Here is a 22334-nt window from a genome sequence, read left to right on the forward strand (position 1 = left end):
AGTTTGCCGGTGAGCGGGGGAAAGAAGTGGAAAGGGAGATAGGAAAATGCGCTGTTAACATTGCGCAATTCTTCATTTTAATTTACATAACGTTGTAATGTTTTCTCTTACTCTCCCTCTCTACCTCTCTTTCTCGACAATTCGAGACTGATTCTGGAAATTATACACTTTTCTCATAGACGACGAAGGTGGTGTCGCTATTACGGTCGATTTTGCATTTCAGTGATTAATTTAATAATAATAATTAAAATGTGAATTTACGAAAAATATGTCCGTTGAGCATTGGGTCCGTTCTATTTCTACGTAAAAAAAGAAGCGAAGTGAATACGTTGCAGTCGGCGCACAAGAGCTCATTTTTCTTCGGTGCCGAGGAAGAGAAATTAAGTGTCACTCGGGAAGTTTTATTTCGTTCATCTGTTTCTCCGATAACTTTTGAATTGCGAGCTGAAGTGGCTTTCTTCAGGAAATTTCATATATTTATCGTACCGTGCCGTAAGCAGCGGTAAATAAGTAAATAAGCCGCGACGACTATGAAGATAAACAACAAACTATTACGATTCTGCAAATCTTATAAGGTTCACGATTGTCTTCTAACTCCATTTATTTATTCCTAAAGACAAATATTAATTTCTTAACGGTATTCGATTTATGTGATAGTAAGAAGAAAGTTAATTAGAGAGTCTAAATACACCGTTTGAAGACCGTATGATAACTTGTAATAATTTTAATAAATACCATTAGAAGCATTAAAAAGGTACAAATACACAAAATGGATTTAAATTTTCATAACTTGGAAAGCCATTTCATTTCCGTCACTTGGAAAATTATTTCGTTTCCATAAATTCACGTAATCCATATTCACAACGTAATATATTATTCTACACGGAAGTAATTTTTTTTTTTTTCACGACATTAATAGACGTAATAAAAGTTTTATACCAGCGTGAAATCGTTTTTCTGCGTTCATATCAACTGTCGTTCGCATATGTCAAAACAGTCATCGTGTCGAAACAAAAGAATGATATTTCCAAATAAACGCGCTCTTGGATGGTTCAAAGCCTTTTTTATTTATTGGTGTGTTTAAACCGCGAGGCAGAGATGAAAAGTGTCACTTTAGATTGACATGTTTAGTAACCGGATAGCGAATGAAAATGGATGGTTTCCGACGATCTAAAAGCGCAGAGAGATTATAGAGCGACGCGCATGGCGATTATTAATCGCAATACTTGGGAATTTATCCCTGAATTCTAAGTTTTCCAAGTCTATTATAGCGAGTACTCGCTCGAGCTACTTCATTAACAAAAGCGGTAGAAGTGGACCTGGCGGCAGGTTGATGAATGGATCGTCAAAGTTCTCCCGAGTCTCCCGGGTGTTTCTGCGGACTTAGACATCGTTTTACAGCGGTACAAATATCGCTTTTGCCGACCAAATAAAAAAAAGTGATAAATAGAGAATTCGCGGTTGAGTCCGCAAAGTTCTCGTAGATCTCCCGGGTGGGCTATTACGGCCGTAAAATATTCTCGATTAGCGTGAGCACGTTTTCTGAAACGAGCGCGAACGTAAAAGAAGCGCGTCGATGCTTCGATTGAGCCGATGAATGACCGGCTTCAGCCGCCTCAAACGAGCAGTAAGAAAATCCCGTATCTCGCGGCGCGTCGTCTATAGACACATATAAAGGAATGAACCGAGTTGCGCCGAGGGTTTATTTCCACCCCCGCAAATGATCTAAAAACGCGTTCAAGTACGTGGAATAACTGCACGGACCATTAAGTACGAAGAATCTCCCTTTCTCTCTTTCTCTCCATCTACGTATCTCTCCCTCTTCTCCCAACCATCTCCTTCTCGGTTAGCTGGTGCATAGAAACATTAACGTCGACCGCGAATCGATCCTAGCTATTGCTCTCGGTGTTTTGCAGTTCATTGCACCGCGGCTTACTCAATTCGTGTTATCCACCAATCGCAATATTTGCGTACGCTCAAAGGACCTGACGTAGGAATGTCGATGCTCGTCCCAACTCTTTCGTACGGACCACCAATCACGTATTTAAACTTTCTCGTTTGACAGGCTAACATTTGTAAAAATATTGACTCGGACACTGAATAACAAATATTTTTAAAGCCGAATTTTCAAAGAGATTTAGATTATTTTTAAAAAGTTTTTAAAAAGACTCTAATAAATTCCATTTGACGTTCCAGAACAATCTCGTTTAAAAAACTGTCACTTTGCAAATGTATATATGCAAAATAAAAATTAAATTTTATAATTTTTAATCATAGCTTATTGTTAGACAAAGAAAATATTATAGAAAATAAATTAAAAGATATATCTGATATATTTTGGTGTTTATAATTAACAATAATAAAAAAAATAAAAAGACTGAAATAAAATTGGCTCAAATTTATTTTTGTAATTAGTATATTTTTATTTATATCAATTGTTAGTTTTATTTTTATCACTTATCAATCTTACGTCTGTATCATTTTTGTTGTAGTAAAATTTGTAGCGGTATGAATTGGGAAACTTGATAGAGCTAATAAAAATATCGATTTCATTTTTACAATAATTGTAAATATGTATGTATACAATGAATATAACATATTCTACAGCAAACCGTCTTTTGTGGAAAACAAATTATAAAAATTCAAAATAAAATTGCACAACGTTATTATCAGGTATATTAAAGTCATAAAAAATTTACATCAGATTACTTGATTTTCTGAAATGCTGATAGCATGCATAAAGCAAGATGAAACTTGTAAAATTTTTGTCTATATTACTTATTTTTTTATTTACTTTTTATTTTTATTAAATGTTGCTTAAAGTAAAAATGTAAAAGTTTTAAGAGGTACGCTTTAGAAAAATGATACACATTCAGCAACTCTCCCCTATATAACGCAATACATTTGAGATACACATTTGACAACTAGATTGTTATTCAAATCGTACACCCGATACATATCCACACCCATACGTTCGCTACAGTAATTACGATTCTCGGCGGTTGTATATATGTATCGAAAATACGCATTCAATTGTTATTCGATGGGTTATTTATTTTATAGAATTACTAAAAATCGAGATCCGCTTTTGCAGGACAAAATAGCAGGTTGTTACGTAAAAGAGATCGAGTTAATCATGCGAATACATTTGCCAGTGGTGTTCCATGAATTTCGGTCACAAAAAAGGAATTTATTTTATAGTGTAAAATTAAATAATAAATTGAAACTTGCTGACTCGTACGTACGTAGAGTGCATCACGTAGTTATCTCGCAAACAGTTTATCTCTGGCGCTACATCGAAATATCATTTTGCACATTCGCGTAGATGACGGATTAGTCGAAATGAAAAATTGTGCGACGCGCTTTTTAGCGCGACTGGAATAGCGAAACTTGTTATCGTTAGAACACTTTTGTTTTTTTTTTAGTCTATATTATAAACGACGTATCTAATAGACAATTTGCAATGCATATAGGCTAATAAATTCACGGCTGTACTATTAAATATAGATTAGTGGAGTTTCCATAATTTTACAAATATATCTCACAGAGTATATATATATCACATTGAATTTTCCACGTTTTCCCACTGATTATATTGTGATTGCATCGAATTTCACTAAATACGTCAACTGACCTGCATTCATTATAAACCTGGATATAATTGCATAGAGTAGAATCGAGCTATATTATAAAGTACAAGCACTTCAAGCAAACTTTTTGCGACTTTTGTAATTGTATTTTTCTTTACGAGCCGTAGAGATTTTCTTATGGTTATATCCGTCAGCATAATTGGCCTGCGGCTTTCGAGAAAAAGTATACAGTGCATTAACGCGTGATGGTAGTCGCGGTACATCGCGATCTGACTGGTAAATGGAAACGACCTCGTAAGCTTTCATGGAAACTGCCGGGAAACTTCGCTTCTTGACGATTCTTTCAATGGATATCGAAAGTTGCACGCAAAAGTAAAAATTAGCAATTTATAAAGCGATCGTTTTGATCAATCTCAATTAGCCATCAATACTCAATTGCCTATATTGTGAAAGTATAATAATTGCGGACAAGAACTACGAACGATAGACGAGACTGCATGCTTTTTCTCTCTATATACGGAAAGAATGACGAATTTTGAAATATCTAAATACTTAGCTGGAAAAAGAAAGATCTGAAAATAATTTTATTAGACTATCAAAATAATTATGACAGATATTCAAGCATAATGAGCAATGCTGCAAAGAATTTTGACGTTGTAGCAATCAGCTTGAAAGTTCATCATATTTCAATAACAAAATTATTTTCAAATCCGTATCCTACTAAATTTTTAGATACTGTAGCAAAACCGTTCTTTCCGTGTAAGTATTTAAGAATGTGTGTGTTATATCTCAAAACATTACCAAAAATATAAAAATTTCATAGATTATTTTAATATTACGTTTATATGTGTGACATTTGAGAACAATTCATTGATTGGTTTAAAAGTTACTTAATTTTTTGTTTACTCTTGATTTTTACGTAAAATTGCGTTTTGCTGTATTTATTTGCAAATTTGGGGAAGTAACATTACCAATTAAATCAAAATTTTTACGTATACTAATAAAACTCTAAACACTAATTAGCTCGTATTGCCAAAACATCTTTCAGAATCAATCGCAACTGGAAAATAAAAATTAACAATTTACGAAGCGATCATTTTGATCAGTCTCAATTAGCCATCAATTACATTTGCCTACATTGTGAAAGTAATTGCAGATGAGAACTACAAACGAGACGAGACTATGTGTTGTTTTTCCGCTACACGGAAAGAATAATTTTGTTGAAATATTTAAATATTTTGCTAGTTACAGATCTAAAAATAATTTGATTATAGACTATCAAAATAATTATGACAGATGTTTAAGCATAATGAGCAATGCTGCAAAAAATTTTGACATTCTATCAATTCACACACAGTTTAAGAATCTAACATAATTATTTTGACGGCTTTAACAAAATTATTTTCAGATCTATATCTAGCTAATTTTTTAGATACTTTAACAAAACCGTTCTTTCCGTGTAAACACTTAAAGATGTAGATATGTGTCATATGTCATTCATATCTCAAAATATTACCAAAAATAGAATAATCTCATAAAATATTTTAGTATTACATTTGATTATTTATCATTGAAAAAATTCCTAAATAAATCAAACGATATGTTTTTTATACTATATAGTTAATACTATGTAGTTATCGCATTAAGCACTTATGAGAGCTCTAAAATTTTTATTGGCCTTTATCTTATTATTGCAACAATATTTTTCGTTACAGTACACTCTCTTTTAACGCACCTTCGCGGGACATAAACCGCATGACCGGCACGCAAAAAATACACGGTCGATGTGCGACGTGGCCGCGTAACAACAGTAAATTTCTCTCTTTCTTTCTCGATGTGCATGTTTTTCGCGAAAATATGTATCCACTATCCAGTCGGAACCGCCGGAATGTGTAAAAACAAATGCGCGATATGCCACGCGCGACGCGGCGCGATGCGATGTCTCGCACGCGCCACGCAGATTAATCCGGCAAACGGAAAACTGATTAGCGCGCAGCAGGTATCGCGAACTCATTTTGTGTCGGAATATTCCGACGTACGTTCTGCGAAAAAAATATAATTTTGCGCTGGATGAACCGTGAATAACGTATGTTGTCGATTATGTTTCTCGACTATTACGGCTATTACGGTTACCTGCTGTTACATTTCATGGAAAATGTTTGGTTGGAGTTTTGTGTTTAATTAAATATAAACGAACGCTCGTTTAATCGTTTCAAAGCTACACATATATATATGTGATATATATATATATATATATATATATATATATATATATATATATATACATATATATTTATTTGTTTATTTATAAATATACATAAGTAATGACAACTGACAAAAATTCTGCAAAGTTTGCTATATAACATTAATACGCGTCGAGTATACAGATTTTATTGGTACGGAAATACGCGACACGACATATTGATTGTTACAAGCACACCGACAAAATTCTTTTTTTTTTGTTTTTTGTTTTAGAATCGTCCCGCCAGGACCACGAACGTTAACAATTTTTTTTGTTTGAACTTGCATCACACGCATGAGTATCACGATCTGACCACTTGTTAAATTCAGATCAATCTGCTAAAGTACATTGCCGGAAAGAACGGTTCCGTAAAAACTAATGGCGCATGGATTACACGTTTCGATTATCCAGTTTATTCGGACGAAACGCTAAGCCATGTACATCGAGCAATGCGCAACGATAACGGACATGCCGGTAATACGTACACGAGTGCACTTCGATATGTATTGTAACGGCGTATGATTTAGTAGCAAGTTATTACTTCAACGTGATTTCCGCGTTCGATTATTGCAAATTGGGCAAATTTAATTAGCGACTCTGAAAACGTTCACTTCCATTCTTCCCGTTTGCTCGATTTTTCCATGCTGCGTATTGTATTGTAAAATGTTAAAAAATTTATTTTCAATTTTGACCTTATAATTATATTTTTAGTGCTTTACAATCGATAAAATGCATTACGCTTCGTTATGCTTTATGTTATTAACTCATGCATTTTTAACTTTTATTAACTCCGATTGTGTCATTCTCAAGGCTGTAGTCTGTTTGTATTATATAAATGTTACGTGGTATGCATTGATAATGTCGAAGAAATATAAATGATTTATTTCGCAAAATTACAAAATAATATTTCCCTGCCTGCAGCATATAGTCGCGTATAACCGGCTATTCCTCGCACAAAATGTTTCACGCTCCAGTATAACGAAGGACATAATGCAAATATTTAATAGTATGCGCGAAACTTTAGGATAATAAAGAGAAGAAAAGCATGAGGACAGCATATTCGAGTTAATCTTAAAAGTAACTATAAAACATTAAAAATGTTGAATTTCATAATATACTGTAATATGATACTCTTAAAAAAGTTGAATACCAGTTTAAATTTCTTCTTATTATTTAATAGTGAAAGTTAAAGAGTTAAAGACACTTGTAAATGTTTAATTAGAATAACAACGTTAAAATTATAAGAAAATATAAAACTATAAAAGGCCCCTTTCAATAACTCATAAAATAAAATTATCGCTGAAAATTTTAATTTCGAAATTTTAATTGAAAAGGTAAAATTATTTACAGCTACATAGTAGAATACATTTTGTACTTATGTTAAAACCTTGTTAAAACTTTTGTGTTGAATTCTTAACATGTCCAGCTGTTAATTTAATATAATATGGTTACTTCAATATTTTCATATTTAACAGTTCTTAGCGTAAAAATAACAATTTTTAAGCGAATAAACGAATAACAAAAATAATGCAGTTTTAAAGCGTAAAGTCAAAAATAAATGAATAAAATATACGTGTTAACATATTAAAACATAAATTTTACTAAAGAAATATGTTTTCATATTTTGTTTCTAAACTATGTAGAAGTGTTGCATTTTTTGTGTTATTTTTATACATATATAAAATTTGCGTTACTTTTTAACATATTCATCTCATATTAAATTAATACAAAAATTTTAGTGGATCGTTTGGGACATGCGTTATATGTTAAATTATACAATTATTATATATGTTAAATTTAACACAAATTTGCCAACCGTGTATTGAGTATTTTTTATACTCTTTTTGTACATAATAAAAAAAAACATTTTGTATTTATCTTAAAATCGATCCGTGCTAAAATTTTGTAACATGTAGAAATGTTAATTTAAACCTCCTGACTCTTCAGCCGAGAACTCCGTGTTGATTGACAATGAAATTTTGCATGTCACTTTGTTATTATCTGTTTTAGTATGAAAATGTGACTTGTCTCATATTTATCAAATTCGTAAAAGTGAGCCGCAAGTAAAGTTATCTTTGAATTTTACACGTAAAAGCATATTTTTCACTCCTTTCAACAGCTGTCCGTGTGTTTTCCTGCCTGAATAGGCTTCGCTTTACGTCCTTTTTACGACTATTTACTTACTGTTAGACGGAAAAAGGATAGTCAAGGCCCATTTTTAAAGCAATCTCATTATTCTGTTTTATTCGAATTCTCTTGAAACTTCAGTTTAAGCGTATGTGCTTGAATAGACTTTATTTCACGGGCTTTTTACAACTATTTACTGCTTGTCAGGGGAGAAAAAGATAATCGAGGCCTATTTTTACAAGTGTTTTAAAGCGATCTTATTATTCTGTTTTATCTAAATTCTCTTTATTTACAAATGCCATAGATCAAATTTTTACGTGTTATTTTTTGCTTATAACGATTTTAATATAACATCGGCGAGGAGTCAGGAGCCTTAACATATGTTTATTTAACATATGTTTATTTAACATATGTTATTTAAATATTTTGTATTAAGTTGATATTTAATACAAATTTTCTTAACATAAAAACAACAATTTACAAGCAAATAAACAAATAACATAAAAATAATGTAATTTTAAAACATAAAGTAAAAAATAAATGAACGAAATGTACGTGTTAACATATTAAAAATATTAATTTTATTAAAAAAAAATACGTTTTTATATTTCATTTCCAATGTGTCGAAGTGTTACATTTGTTATGTAACTTTTATGTAATAATATTTTTTGTTACTTTCTTGTGTTGAATTAACACAAAAATTTAAGCGAATTATTCGAGATATGCAATATATGTATATTTAAATTTAACACAAATTTTGTAATTGTGATTTGATACTTGCAATTACTATAATAATTATGTATTTATATATAAAACTTTGATATTCTAGTTTTTTGTCACTATTGTAATTCCATATTGAGAGAGAGAGAGAGAGAGAGAGAGAGAGAGAGAGAGAGAGAGAGACCTTCTTTTTATTCTCTAAACTCTAAAATACTATAGCAACCGCGTTAAAGTGGTGATTTTCGACAATTCACCGGACTATTCGCGGATTAAGGGTTAGGAGACTTGCGCGCATGGTGCTCCCGATATAATCGTTGTGCTGCGGGGGTGTTTACGAAGGGACGCCGAGCTGAGCCGGGTGCAACGCGCTATAGTCTCGCGCACTATTAAAAGCGTCCGGCGATGTATATGCGTGGCGACCATTAAACCGCTCCCGCTATAAGTAAATTCGCGGGAACTACTCATGCCGGCGGCTATAAAAGTTAATCTTCACCGCTCTTTCTCGCGGACGGCGCTACTCTCGCGTCCCTTCACCCTTCGTCGTCCAAGTTGGATGACGCGGAAAGCGAAATCCGTATTTCTTTCGACGCTGCCTTCGCAGCTAGGGGGTTGGAAAGGGTGGCGGGGAGGGGAAGGAGGAAGGGGATAGATGGCGAGACGCGGCTGACGCGTGGGAGAGAGACGAGAAGAAGAGAAAGGGGTACGGTAAGCAAAAGGGAGGTCGCGGAGTCGCGACGCTGTGTCTTACCTTTTTCGTCCGTTTGGCAGTAACCCAACAGAGAGGCTGTTACCGCTAAGAACATTAGCAGTCCCATGTCGGTGAGGAACGTTGGCCTTTTCCTGTGCATCTTCTTTTATTCAGCCAACCTCCCGTTCCCGTCTTCAACCACCACACCCGCAGACTCCCCGCAGACTTAGCGCGCACTCTCTCTTCCACTTCCACAGGGGGCGAGGGGGAGGGTGAAACAGGCAGCACCGGTCTGACGAACGACCTCACGGACCGGCTCTTAAGGGATATCGATTTCACGTGACGGGGGTTACAAAACGCTATTTACGGGGCAGAGCGGGCTAAGATTCGAACGTACTTTTCCCATCCATTTCTTGCTCGTATGTCTTCCCCGTCACGCACATCGCGAAATCTTCCTCTCTCGCTCTTCCGCGAGGCGTACGACGTCAACGAAAGAATCACGACAACGACGGTCGAATTGAGACGCTGCTTCTCGCGAGCGCTTATCGATCGTAGATCGGAGCGCGCGGTGCATCCGTAGGGACGTTAACGGCTGATTTAGTGGAAAAGTGTAAAACCGCCGAGTGCTCCCACGAACGTAGTCGCCGTTCTCGCGGGGTGACGTATCTCCCTGAATGTGGCGCGAACGGTGCGAAGGCTGGCATTTCGTTGCACGTATTCCCTTCGGTCTCTCGTTCCACCACCGCCGGTTGCACCACCGCCGACTCGCTCGAATCTGAAAGAACAGCGGCGCACAGCTGCAAAACGACGCGCAACCTACAGATTTCTCGCGAAACCGTGCTCCGCTCCGCTCCGTATACCGCCAACACCACACGCTTTGAGCTTACGGGCACGTACACGCTTGTTGCAGAAAACTCGCACTCGCGAAAACTCAGGTCAAAGCATTGAACACCGTGAAGCAGGTGCGTTGTACCTATGAGAATTTTCGAGCAAAGAGAAACGTGTTTTATTTAAAAAAAAGAAAAGTATTATAGTGTGACTAAAGTGCATTCAGTTATTTATTAGAAAAATAATTTAGTAGGATAACCCTGGTATTTACGCCGCAGAAAAAATAGGCATAGAGAAGTGACGTTATTAGGTTTTTTTTAAAATAAAACAAATTATTTATTTATTTCCTCCTATCTGAAAAAGTCCATGTTAAATCGATAGTCGTTCATCTTTAGAAGTTTATTGTTGATACTTTTCCGTAATGCTGATTGGTTTTCTCACTGTGCTACTGTCATTGCGGAAATTTTGACAATTATGTGTGTCAATGGTTAATGTGTGTATCGAATAAATTTGTAATTGGTAAATTACAAAAACTGTATAGCGCGCGCCTGTTTTGCTAGTATTTTAAAAAAACCGAATAATATCATTTCTCGAAATCAAATAATTTTTTTTTTTTTTTTTTTCAAAGATGTTTTCACTTTAGATAACAAAAAACCAAGTAAAGAAACGATTTCATCAATTTAAACATAACTTTTCTCTGTGCACTCTGTGTCTACATTCTTTTATATTATATTATTATTAGTATTATGTTTCAACTTTACTTTTTTACTTTTAAGGACATTTTTCTACGCTGTATCCGACATACAGTTCCTGCAAAGTAAATAAAATTTGGAAATGTGGTTAATATTAACATTTCAAATAAACTATGTAAATATGAAAGTTGTGTGAATAAGATTATATTTTTATGTAATAACATTTTTTTAGTTTATTTACTCTATTTGATATTAAAAATTATTTTTTATAATATTTAAAAAAATCTCAATTTTTGTGTAAATACTTTCAGTATTCAAGATGATTTATATAAAGTTTTAATGTGATTTTCTGTTTAGTTAATCATAAAAAAATAAATAAATTTTGTTTATTTTAAAAAACTCATCTCTGCATCGCAATGAAACTTTACATATTATATTTTAATTATTTTATATACTTAAATAAAAAATTCAGATTTTTTTAAATTATTTCTTATTTCATTATCTATTAATTAATTATATTGTTATTGGAGCGCATGTCTACCTTTTATTGAAATAATTTTTTATCCAAATAGAAAATTGCTGTCAAATTTTTTCTATTACTTTCAAATGCAATATAAAACAATTTGTAATATTTTTATAATTTTCTTAATGTTTTGAGAAATGTTCTACATCCTTAATGTTAATGAAACCATCCTGAATTAATTTACAACGAGTAGCGCAGCGATGTATAATATTAAAAATTATGAAAAATGTTTTCTCTCTCTGTAGAAAGTGTAAAAGGTTTAGTGATTATCTCGTAATTCATAATTGTAGAGAGATAGTAAAGGATGGAGTACAATAAAATACAAGTGCTGAGCTCTTGTATTTTTTGTTCGATTTTATTGTTCCATTCATGAATAGTTATAAATCCCATCCATTTTGATATACGGCAAAATGCAAGAATTTTTTTATGCAAGACTTTTTTTCCTTCAATATATAAAAATTAATATTTTATATTTCTAATTTTTTTTTTATAATAGTATTATAATAGCATGAAATTTTTATTGGTACAGTTCGTTTTCCTTAAACATAGTAAATACTTGATAGATTAAGTTTTCATTAAGTGCGGCGTATACCGAAGTTACCCTATCTGATATTAACAGTTATTTACTTTTCCTATAGCCAAAGCAAACAACATAATTTGAATAAAAGCTAAACTTTAACTATTAAAGTCTTTTAAAACATTGATTACTACTAAAAATTTTAATGATAACTACTAATAAGGGCAAACTTTGAAAGTCAGAAAAATGCGTTCTGCGTATATCGTTCAAAAATTCCTTCTGTCGAACGGAATCTCTTAGAATCAATTTTTTTCGAAATTTTCGCTCAGCTGCAGAGAGATATAGCGAGCGATTATTTTACCCTTTTATATTTGTTTTGCCGGCGTAAATATGTAGACGGTTATGAGAGTTCTTGCCCAAGTTTTTCCGAAGAATTATTTTCAGAATGAAAAAGCTGCATCGTGCCGCGTGACGCTATTGTTCGAAAGCATCATAATCTCAGCGAGCCTGGTGAGCAAAAAGCAATAAACGTAAAGCTAATATTTTTTGACGAAGATATTTGCGAACCAGTTATAACGCCGGAATTAATACACTCGCGGATGACTTTTAAAAATATATCTGCAAAAATATCGATAAATAGCTGTTCGAGGATGTAATAGTGTTTCAAATAATTAACGAAAATTATTCTTGGCGATGCGCGATAAATAAATCTCATTGCCCCGCTACATTTGAATACCGCAGCTCGTTTCGGGAATGCTCATAATGCAGGAGGCAGAGCGAGATTCGGAGTAACGTATTCTTGATAATCCAGTCGATATAATCATAGAGCAAGAGAGGCTCCATTTCAGTTGATCGCGTGTGCGTGTGTGAGTGCTTGCGTGTGTGTGTGCGTGTGCGAATTATACGCGAGAACGAAATTTCATGTGTACGACGCATCGCGTCGACTGTCATCTAAAATAATTATTCCCCGCTGGAGGCGAGAGAGAGAGAGAGAGAGAGAGAGGGGGGGGGCGTCAGTCGCACCACTCATTCCCGCAACCACGAAAATTACCGTGGTTGAAATTAAAACCACTTGAAACCCCGCGTTCGTGTGCGTCCGTGCCGAGCGGTACGGTCCCGGAAGGCGGTATTTTTCCGCGGTGCGAAAGCCCCCTTGCATTCCAAATGTGCGAACGCCAGCTCTTGCCGCGCGATAAGAAGTTTTCCCCGTGAGTAGAGTAAAAGAGGGACTTTCACACCGCGAATCTAAACATTTAAACGACCCTGTGCCAGCCCGCAACTTGGCACTCTCCGTCCTCTCTCGCCCTGCCATTGGTTTACTTCGGGAGTTTCTCATGAGAAATAGAGGGAAAGGAAAGAGAGAGAGAGATAGACATCTTCGAGATTTCTAACGTCTCGGCCTCTGCGAATCTCATTTACAGTGACCGACATTCGACACGGTCAACGATCCTCGAGCTGCGAACGACGACGAAATAGAGACAGAAAAAAAGAAGCGTAAGACGAGCAAAAAGGCGAGTCGACACGCTCGACATGCACACGGGCCATATTTTTCGTCCTCTCGCTGCCTCTCTCTCTCTCTCTCTCTCTCTCTCTCTCTCTCTCTTTCTCTCTCTCTGTACACACGCTCGTTCTCTACATAGTCTACATCGTCGATCGTCTCGACGCAACACCCTACATCGCGGAAAAAAAAGCGCACACACCAGCGCGAGCCGATTGTTCCTATTCAACGGAAGGACGAGGGCAAAACAAACCGCCCCCGACTGCAACCCCTATTTCCAGCCGTCACGCTGAACGAGACTTCGAACGCTCATCCATAACACAACCCGTGTAACTCGTTCTTGCGAAACGCGTCCAAGTAGCAAACTGCGCGCTTTTGTTCGTAGGATACACGCTCCGAATGATTCGTCGTTTTGTCGAATCTCCGGTTACCCATCTCTATGCGATATCGCTCCTCTTTTTCTCGCCGTTTTGTCGCGTTGGCCCACGCGCGGTTGGTCAACGCCGCGCATAGTTGTGGTGGGATCGGTAACGCGGTTTTACCGCGCCGCGTCTAATTGTCGCCGTGAAGAAGGGGCGTCGGGCAAAATTTACGGAAACGATGGGGTGCTGCAGCAGCCACTCGCCACCTATGTGAACGTACATATACGCGGTATACCTGCACACTGTAGTCAAGGTATATGCACACGCGGACATATATCGGGCTTGTAGAAAGCCGCTTAATCTCGCGGCGGATTCACATGAAATAATCGGGAGAGAGATACATCTCGGTAATTTCCAGCGCTCTCCCACTCCCCCGCTTCGGCGTCCGATTAAACGGGCTCCAGGCTATCACGGCAGAACGGATGATGTTTTTACCATACTTCCTGTTTTTACGCGGCGTTGAAGAGGGTCACGACGACGACTGCTCGAGAGAGAGAGAGAGACCTGTCGCAAATGATACGATACTCCCGTCCAATAGAAACACACACACACACACACACATGCACACGCACACATGCGTACCTAACGTTTTTCGAATATATGTGTAACCATTCTGCGCGACACATGGCCGCGTTTGCACACGCGGAGTTTCGTAAGAGAAAATCGAGCCGTTCGTATTTGTAGACGGAAAGGTGTATATAAAAGAGAAAAAAGAATGCTTCCGCTGCTCTGAGGAAAATAATTCGTTAACCTGACTAAATTTGTTAACTTGATTAAATTCTTTCAAGTATTTATATATTTAAGTAAAATATATAAATGCTTAAATTAAACGTATGCCCAGTCGACCTAGTTTTGTGCACTATACAATAGCAGTAAGTTTCAGTATTACATTTTACATAATACGTGAAAGTTGCAGCAATGTTGTGGTTATATTATAATTTCGCCCTTTATCAAAAGTAACGCTGATGATACATTGTATTATAATTAACTAATTCCTTATGTAACGTCTATACAGGGTCACTGTCACTGCACCAGTCAATAAATAAATAAGAAATTAGACTAGTCAATGAAAAAACATAAAATGACTTAATACAATTACATTTTCAAATAAAAAATTACATTTTAATAAAATCTCTATGAAAATTAGATTTCAATAATATCAATTAATTTTGCAGTTTATTATTTTAAAGTCTTATTATTTTAATAGTTTTTTTAAACAATCATTTATTGGCGACTGTTTAGCGACTGGTGCAACGACCTTATTATAGTTCTATTGTTTAAATTCCACATATTAAAGCATCACATACTTGTTATGTAAATAATATATAGCATTTGCACATTTATATTATATAAAAGGAAGCAGTAGATACGAATTATAAATATCACGAAATATTTGTATATGAAGTATTACTCCCAAATTATGTAACACTTTTAAATTGTGTCGAGTGGGTAAATGCTTAAATTAAAGTTCAAGTATTTTATGAATTTGAATTAAATACGTAAATACTTGAACTGAAGAAATTTAATCAAGTTTTGTCAATTTACCTCAACCTCTTTTTCTCAGATGTATGGATATACAGATATAAAATATAAGATAAGTGGAAATCAATAAATAAATAAATATAATGCTTTGCGATTAAAACGTAGACACGTTGGATTCTCCCTTGGCGGAAAAAAATTATACACAAATTTTAAAAATGCTGCAAAATCTGCAAAAGAACGCTAGAAGTGGAACATTTGTTAATTTTAGTAATTAAATGCAGAATTAAATGCATATTTCTGCGGAAAAGAACTAGAAATTTCTACAAATTGCTATTGTTAATAGAACTTTGTACATATTCATAGAAATATCTTTCGCCAGCGTGAGCTAGTTAGAAATGTGTAGAATGTTGCGGTTCGTTATAGTTTCACACCGAGAAATTCATAAAAATTACGGAAACTACAAAAATTTACAAAAATTTAGAAGAGTGTAGCAATTTTAACATTTTTATGTAGATTTTCGTGGCATTTCTTAAATGTAGAATTTTTTCCGCCAGAGTCTCGCGATTGACAATTTTGTCTATCGTAAGACTTTGAAACGTGATTACGCATTCTGACCACTATTCGCGATCGATATCGACCAAATCTGAAATCTAAATTAAAGAAACAAAAAAAGTCATTTCTACATTTCTGGCAAGAATGACACGAACATGCTTAACAGAGGTACCGTATGATTGTCATCGATATTCGTCGTATCTTTTAAATGGTTTGAATAATCCTAAGAAATAGCGCTTTATCTCGACTAGCGCGTTTTCCTCCCTTTCGGTTATCCCGGCTCTGATCTCGCTGAGAACGGTGGGATTTTCATCGTATTTGCGAGGAGGAACGATACATCCCGACGTCTTTTCGCATTTCGCAACTGCGAGGCGGATAATATTTTTATCGCGTCTCTCTGACCGCTACGTTACCTCGGCAATCAGTACGAGACGACGGACGAGGGCAGCGCAGCAGCCGTCCGATGCATCCTTTCAACAAAGCACGCGCATACACGTATTACGCTCGGCCGTGTACTGTGTAAGCGGCGGCACGTAGGGATCGAACGCACCGCGAATTTCGGGTCGAGATGAACGAGCGAAGCCTCGGCGTGTACGTACATACAGCAAGCCGGCGCGTCGAGCGTCAGCACACCGGAGGTGTGTATGAGGAGACGAGGACGACGACGACGACGACGACGGTGACGACGACGACGACGGTGACGACGACGACGACGGTGACGACGACGACGACGACGACAACGACGACGACGACGACGACGACGACGACGATGAGGAAGATGCCGAGGAGAGAAAGGAATATACGTGGACGAAGGTGGGCAGAATTTGCGTCCGTGGACCGTGACCGCTCGTATAGCCTCCCCCAGTCGGCGAGAAAGCCGAGGACCCGTGTAATGGCTCACGTAGGTGAACCCGTGCACGCGGCTGAAATTTAAACCACCACCACCACCACCACTACCACCATCATCACCAACACTAGGAACCACTACTACCCCACGCTAGAGAGCACCCACCGGTACAAGCATCCACACACTACTGCCGCCACTGCCACCGGCGTATCACCACCCACCCTTCGTAGTGGAGAGAGGGAGAGAGCGAGCGAGAAACGAATAGAGTGACAGGAATGAGAGGCGGAGTTGAGGGAGGCTAGCAACCCCCAGACCGGCGTCGCCGTCGTTTCGTTTCACGAAATCCACGCAGCGGACCGGCCGCCCCGCGCGCATTCCGTCAAAATTCGGTGAGCTCCTCTTTCCGCGGATTTTCCCTCGTCAGGCGAGGGATCGGCGAGGACGGATACACGGCCTCACGGCCGTACTCCGTCGCGTGCTGCTGCGTGTACCAAAATGGTGAAGGTCGGCGCGGCGCTGCCCGGCTCGTTTTCACTCGCGACTCGCGGAGGGAGATAAAGAGAGAAAGGGAGAGACAAAGAGTGAGAGAAAGTGTATGTGCTTGTGATAGAGGGAGCCGGTCGTTTTCAGTCTGGTCCAGACGGAGAGAGAACGCGAGGCGGATAAAAAGAGATACGCGTGTGGAGATAGGAGGCGAAGAGAGTGTGGAGAGAGGACCTCGGCGCTTCGACCGGGCGCTCCTCGGCCCTCCTCTGCCGCACGACGACTGAATCTTCGGGGTGGACTGGGGAGGCTGCGCGCAGGGTCGACCCCGCTCGTTCCTGCACCCCTGGCCTGTCTGCTTGCCTGCCTGCCTGCCTGCCTGCCTGCCTGCCTGCCTGCCTGCCGCCTGCCGCCTGCCTGTGCTTGCTTGCCGGCCAGTGGTGGCGGCGACACGAACTACGGGGTGGACAGGGACGTTGTTTTAGGATTTCTCTTTGTGACGGCCGCGCATTTGAGACCCTCGATGGACAAACGATGATGAAGTTTGATGATAACGCTGTTATAAATATTAATGGTGCAAGGACACGGGACGTTTTTAGACGCGAGCGCGTCGATAGTACCATATTGTTTCTCCCCTCGTTCCAACGCGATTAATTAGACGATTAACTTTGTCGCAAACAATTAATCGGTGCTTATCAAATGCTCAAGGTTACGTTTCACGTTGTTTTCCCTACGCGAGTTAATTAAACTCATTGAACAGTTAATCCGTTAATCTCGACCTTTAATCTCGATAATTGTTCACGTTGCACTGCACGTATCGATAGAAGATAAACATATGTTTAAGCAGCAATCGTGAAACTAACATTTAGGAAAAGGAAACTTTGTTTTACTTAGTTGAATCTTTTTTGTTGAACCACATTGATCCATGTATTTGTTCGTCAAACAAAAATTGTGCCAGTGCGAAATGAAAACCGGGTAGAACTTTTATTGACTGTTAGGAGTTCTCTTTGATCACGGACATGTCGAGTTTTACTTTTCAGGCAAATTGAAGGATTATAATAGGAAGTTGAAACAGAAAATTATTAAAACAAAGACGCATGCGTTCTATTATATTAATTATTTTCTATTCTCATAACAAACTTGGATGGAATGCCATTTACAATTACTATGACGTAAACGTTTATATAAAATTGCGGGAAGTTATACTTTGTCTCTAAGTGACAAGAAATGGTGAAATGAAATCATTCGGAGGCTAATATCGACAATTGCCATATACTTAATTGCTTTGTAAAAACGTTCATTTATTATAATAGACGATACCTTTGTGTAAGCGGCTGATATGTTTATGGCAGGTAGTATAATGGCCGCAAAACAAGTTACACGTTGCGTTTGAATACCGTTTGAACTTTCAAAATTTCTCTTTACATTGAAATTCATCAACGTCAAAGCATTTGGCTGCTAATCTCAAATAATCAAGCATAATTTTTCGGTCGGACTTTCATCTTATCTGTTATATAACTACAATTACATTTTTATTTATTGATTTAGTATATACGAGCTATATACTTAATCTTTCGCAAATGTCAAGCTCAGATAAAAATCTGAACTGTAACGAACTCACGGGGGCGCGGTGCGCTCGACCGAAAATATCTATAATCCTTCATTCCGGAAGTGCTGAGACATTTAATGAACTTTAGTATACGATGACATATGTGACTCCATCCTATAAATAAGTGACTGAACATTGCGGGACATATATTGGAAAACGTATTTAAACAGATAAAATTTTATTCTGCTTAAATGGACGCAATAAATGAATTAAAAAAATTAATATTAAATAATTATATCGATGTCGAAATTTTATCGATAGGCACATTCCGATAAAAAAGTTGTTGGCTAAATTTTTCAACTTGATTGAATTTATTCAGTTCAAGTTTTTATATATTTGAGTTAAATATATAAATGCTTAACCTAAAATTCAAATGTTTTATGCATTTAAGTCGCTCTCTCACACACACACAAACGCATAAATACTTGAACTGAAAAAATTTAATCGATATAAAAAATTTAGTCGGATTAACAACTTTTTTTCCCTAGTGCAGCCGCCACATAAATATTATTAGATACAAACTACAGAGATATAACATTACCCTGGATAAAATTAGCTCTTCTGCATTTAGCGTAAGCAAGCAGCTTGTTTGTTCCAGGAATAATAATAACTACTCGCCAAGCCTGCATGATGTATGCAGAGATTGTTACCTTTCGGCTTATTAATTATAGATGAGCCTACTAAAGGATAATGACACTAATTATAGAATAAAGCATTATTGAAACCATTGTTGTCATTATTGAATAATAGCATATACGAATCGAAAGGGAAGAATTTACAGTTAAAAATTACTGTGATTTATTCTATGTAGAGACAGAAACATAGTCATTAACCACAGATTCCTACTGCCTAATATTAAATTACAAGAGTTTCGCATTAATAATTTGCTCGGATTATTGATTTTGTCATTTAAATGATAATCCTATCATTTACGCGACTTTCTAGGATCACATAGTCACGTTCAATGCAGAGTCGCTAAATGTGGACCTGCAAGTTACTGAAGAATAATAAAACAGTAGGGCTTTCTTATTAAAAGTTGCTTGGTGATCTTCTTCCATTCGATTACGACTGTCAAGAATAAGAGATGAAATATAGAACGTTGATATTTAAGATTTGATTTAAAGATATAATGATTGGTTCATTCAATTTCTGTCTGTTGAAAATTATGAAGGGAATAGCTAAAATATGTTCAAATCATATGTATTCCCTCTTCTATAAGCTTAAGCGTGTATCGCATATTGCGCGTGAAACTTTCTCTTTAAACATTGAAGGCGTCTAATGAAGGCGGTTTGCAAATCATTAGTTAAGCTCGGCATTCGTATTTTCAACTGTTATTAGTGTTCAGCAGCGCTGCAGTATTTCAATTGTAATCTTCAATTATGATCGCGATAAGTTTAATGAAGTTGGATACAACATTTGCAGTTTAACAGGTGCACGGTTTTTTGCGCCGCGTGTTTTTATCTTCAATAAAGTTTAACGGCAAAATTTGCCAAAGTCGAGCGGCACGGTCCCCCGAGCGTTTTGCTAACGTAATGGCAATTTAAGCATCTCGGGAGTGAGTCGGTGGGCACGGTTTACCGACCGCTTGCATAGTTTCCTGGAGTGCGCCAAGCGGCACAAGTGGCGAATTTTTGTAAGACGTGAGCCGCGAGGAAGATGACGCTTACCCGCATTCTCCAGGGTGCCATTTTCGTTTTCCCGAGCGGTTATCGCGCACGTACGGCAATTTCAGGCAAATTGTTTGTAGCGAAGCTACCACGAACTGAAACGGGCATATTAGCCTACGCGGAGGAAGTTTATCTACCTCGGTTCGCAGTGACCTGCAGCTGACATCAAAGCGATTAGAAATTTACACTTGCTATTGGTATTACACGCACAAACCTATATTATCATACTCGATTAAATTTACCGCTTCCGGCAAAATATCGATTGAGAATATTTGTTCCGTTCTACATTCTTCTTCGCAGTCCAACAGCGTTTTCAACTTAATTAAGAGTTTCGGCTGTACGATACGAGTTAAAAGTTACCGAAATTTGAAAACTGAAAGGCGCTTCTCTAGGTTTATTCTTTTTTTCTTAATCAACGGCAAAAAATTTTGATCGCGAACGCTCGAATTTTGAAACTAGATGTAAAGAAGAAAACGTGAAAAATTTAATTTATAATAATTTTTACAATCAAAATTACTAATATATTTTGCTGCAGTTTTAAATAAATAACTTTTAAACCAGCAAGTGGATCTAAATGAATTTTTGCACGAATATTTATTAGAGTTTCATTAGTATACGTAAAAATTTTTATTTAATTCGTAATGCTTTACTTCCTTATTAAATTTGCAAAATACTGCGAAATGCGAAATAATGATTTTACACAAGAGAATCAAGAGTAAAAAAAATTAAATAACTTTGAAACCAATAAGTAAATTGTGCTCAAATTTTACACAGGTTTTCAAACGTAATACTAGAGTATTCTATGAAATTTTTATTAATGTTGTGTGACACATACATCCTTAATAGGTACACACGCATTTACATGTCGATGTGTTTTTCGAGCCGGTACACTAATGAAATCCATTAAACACGTTAGCGGTTATTTGTTGGCATGTATAATTAACACCTCGTTCATGGAATAAACTTATCCGTAAATATTTGTTAGTTTGCAAGTCCCACTTCGGACTTCGTTAAATTCATGGGCCGCACATGTGAAATTAATCATTCGTCGTGGCGTCCAAAGGGGGAGGGAAAGGGAGTAAAGTCAGGCAGATAATAGTAGATCAATAACAATAATTCGTGCGTTTTGATCAAAATTGGCGCGAGGTTACACAAGCGTGGACTTTAAAGCGGAACGTTTGCGATATCCTGCTGGAGATACGGGGGACGGAGTGATCTATTTTGTGGGCCCTTTGTGCGCCCGAAACTGCTTCTTTGCCGCCTCGTCGACGGAGCGGACAATATTTTCTTTCTCTTGGTCCAAAATTTACTCCACCTCTGGGAAATGTTGCAGAAACATAACTAGAGCGAAATAACACGATGTATCTACAGAAAGAATATGAAATTATGACGAAACGGCTTTAGCAATTGTTCTTGTCTGCGACTCACGGACCTATCGCTGAACTTTCTTTTCTCCTTCACATTTTCCGTCGTCCAAGTTTCCGATTTCATCCTATATAAGTACGAACCAATTATTCGCCAGTTCGGCGTTATTGGCGCGACGCGACCGTTTTCTCTCTTTTCCGTACAAATTTACATGTCCTCGGGGAAATGTCGAAGGAGCACGGCAAGATAAAACGGTACACCGGTAAGAACGGAACTGTGCGCGAAGTCGAAGTCGCATAAAAATTATTTATACGACTTTCACGCGACCGCCCTCGCCCGCCCGCCCGCCTATCGACCTCCCCCGCACGACTCTATTTTCCATGCAATTTCTCGCAAATGGCCAACAGTTGCACGCCCGCATCGGCTAATCGGCTGTTTCATGCAAGAATTAATACAAAATCCACATGGTGAGCCCGAACGAT

The 22334-nt window shown here is 37.2% G+C and overlaps 1 protein-coding gene across 4 annotated transcripts in view; it reads right to left on the minus strand.

Annotated features, from left to right (window-relative positions):
• LOC105198247 (chondroitin sulfate proteoglycan 4) overlaps positions 1-19105 on the minus strand; it is a 54035-nt gene extending 34930 nt beyond the window's left edge. The window contains exons 1-2 of one of the 4 annotated variants that reach the window (XM_026137173.2): positions 17220-19105; positions 9428-10142 (exon numbers count right to left, since the gene is read on the minus strand). In XM_026137173.2, coding sequence (XP_025992958.2) covers positions 9428-9527 — 100 coding nt within the window. In that variant the 5' untranslated portion in view covers positions 9528-10142; positions 17220-19105. Of the gene's footprint in view, positions 1-9427; positions 11070-16294 lie in introns of those variants that run through there. The other 3 variants (XM_026137172.2, XM_011164901.3, XM_039452037.1) reach the window with 3 other exon arrangements.
• Between the last annotated feature and the right edge of the window lie 3229 nt (positions 19106-22334).

This window comes from Solenopsis invicta, chromosome 7 (assembly GCF_016802725.1).
Source record: "Solenopsis invicta isolate M01_SB chromosome 7, UNIL_Sinv_3.0, whole genome shotgun sequence".
Classification (NCBI taxonomy): domain Eukaryota; kingdom Metazoa; phylum Arthropoda; class Insecta; order Hymenoptera; family Formicidae; genus Solenopsis; species Solenopsis invicta.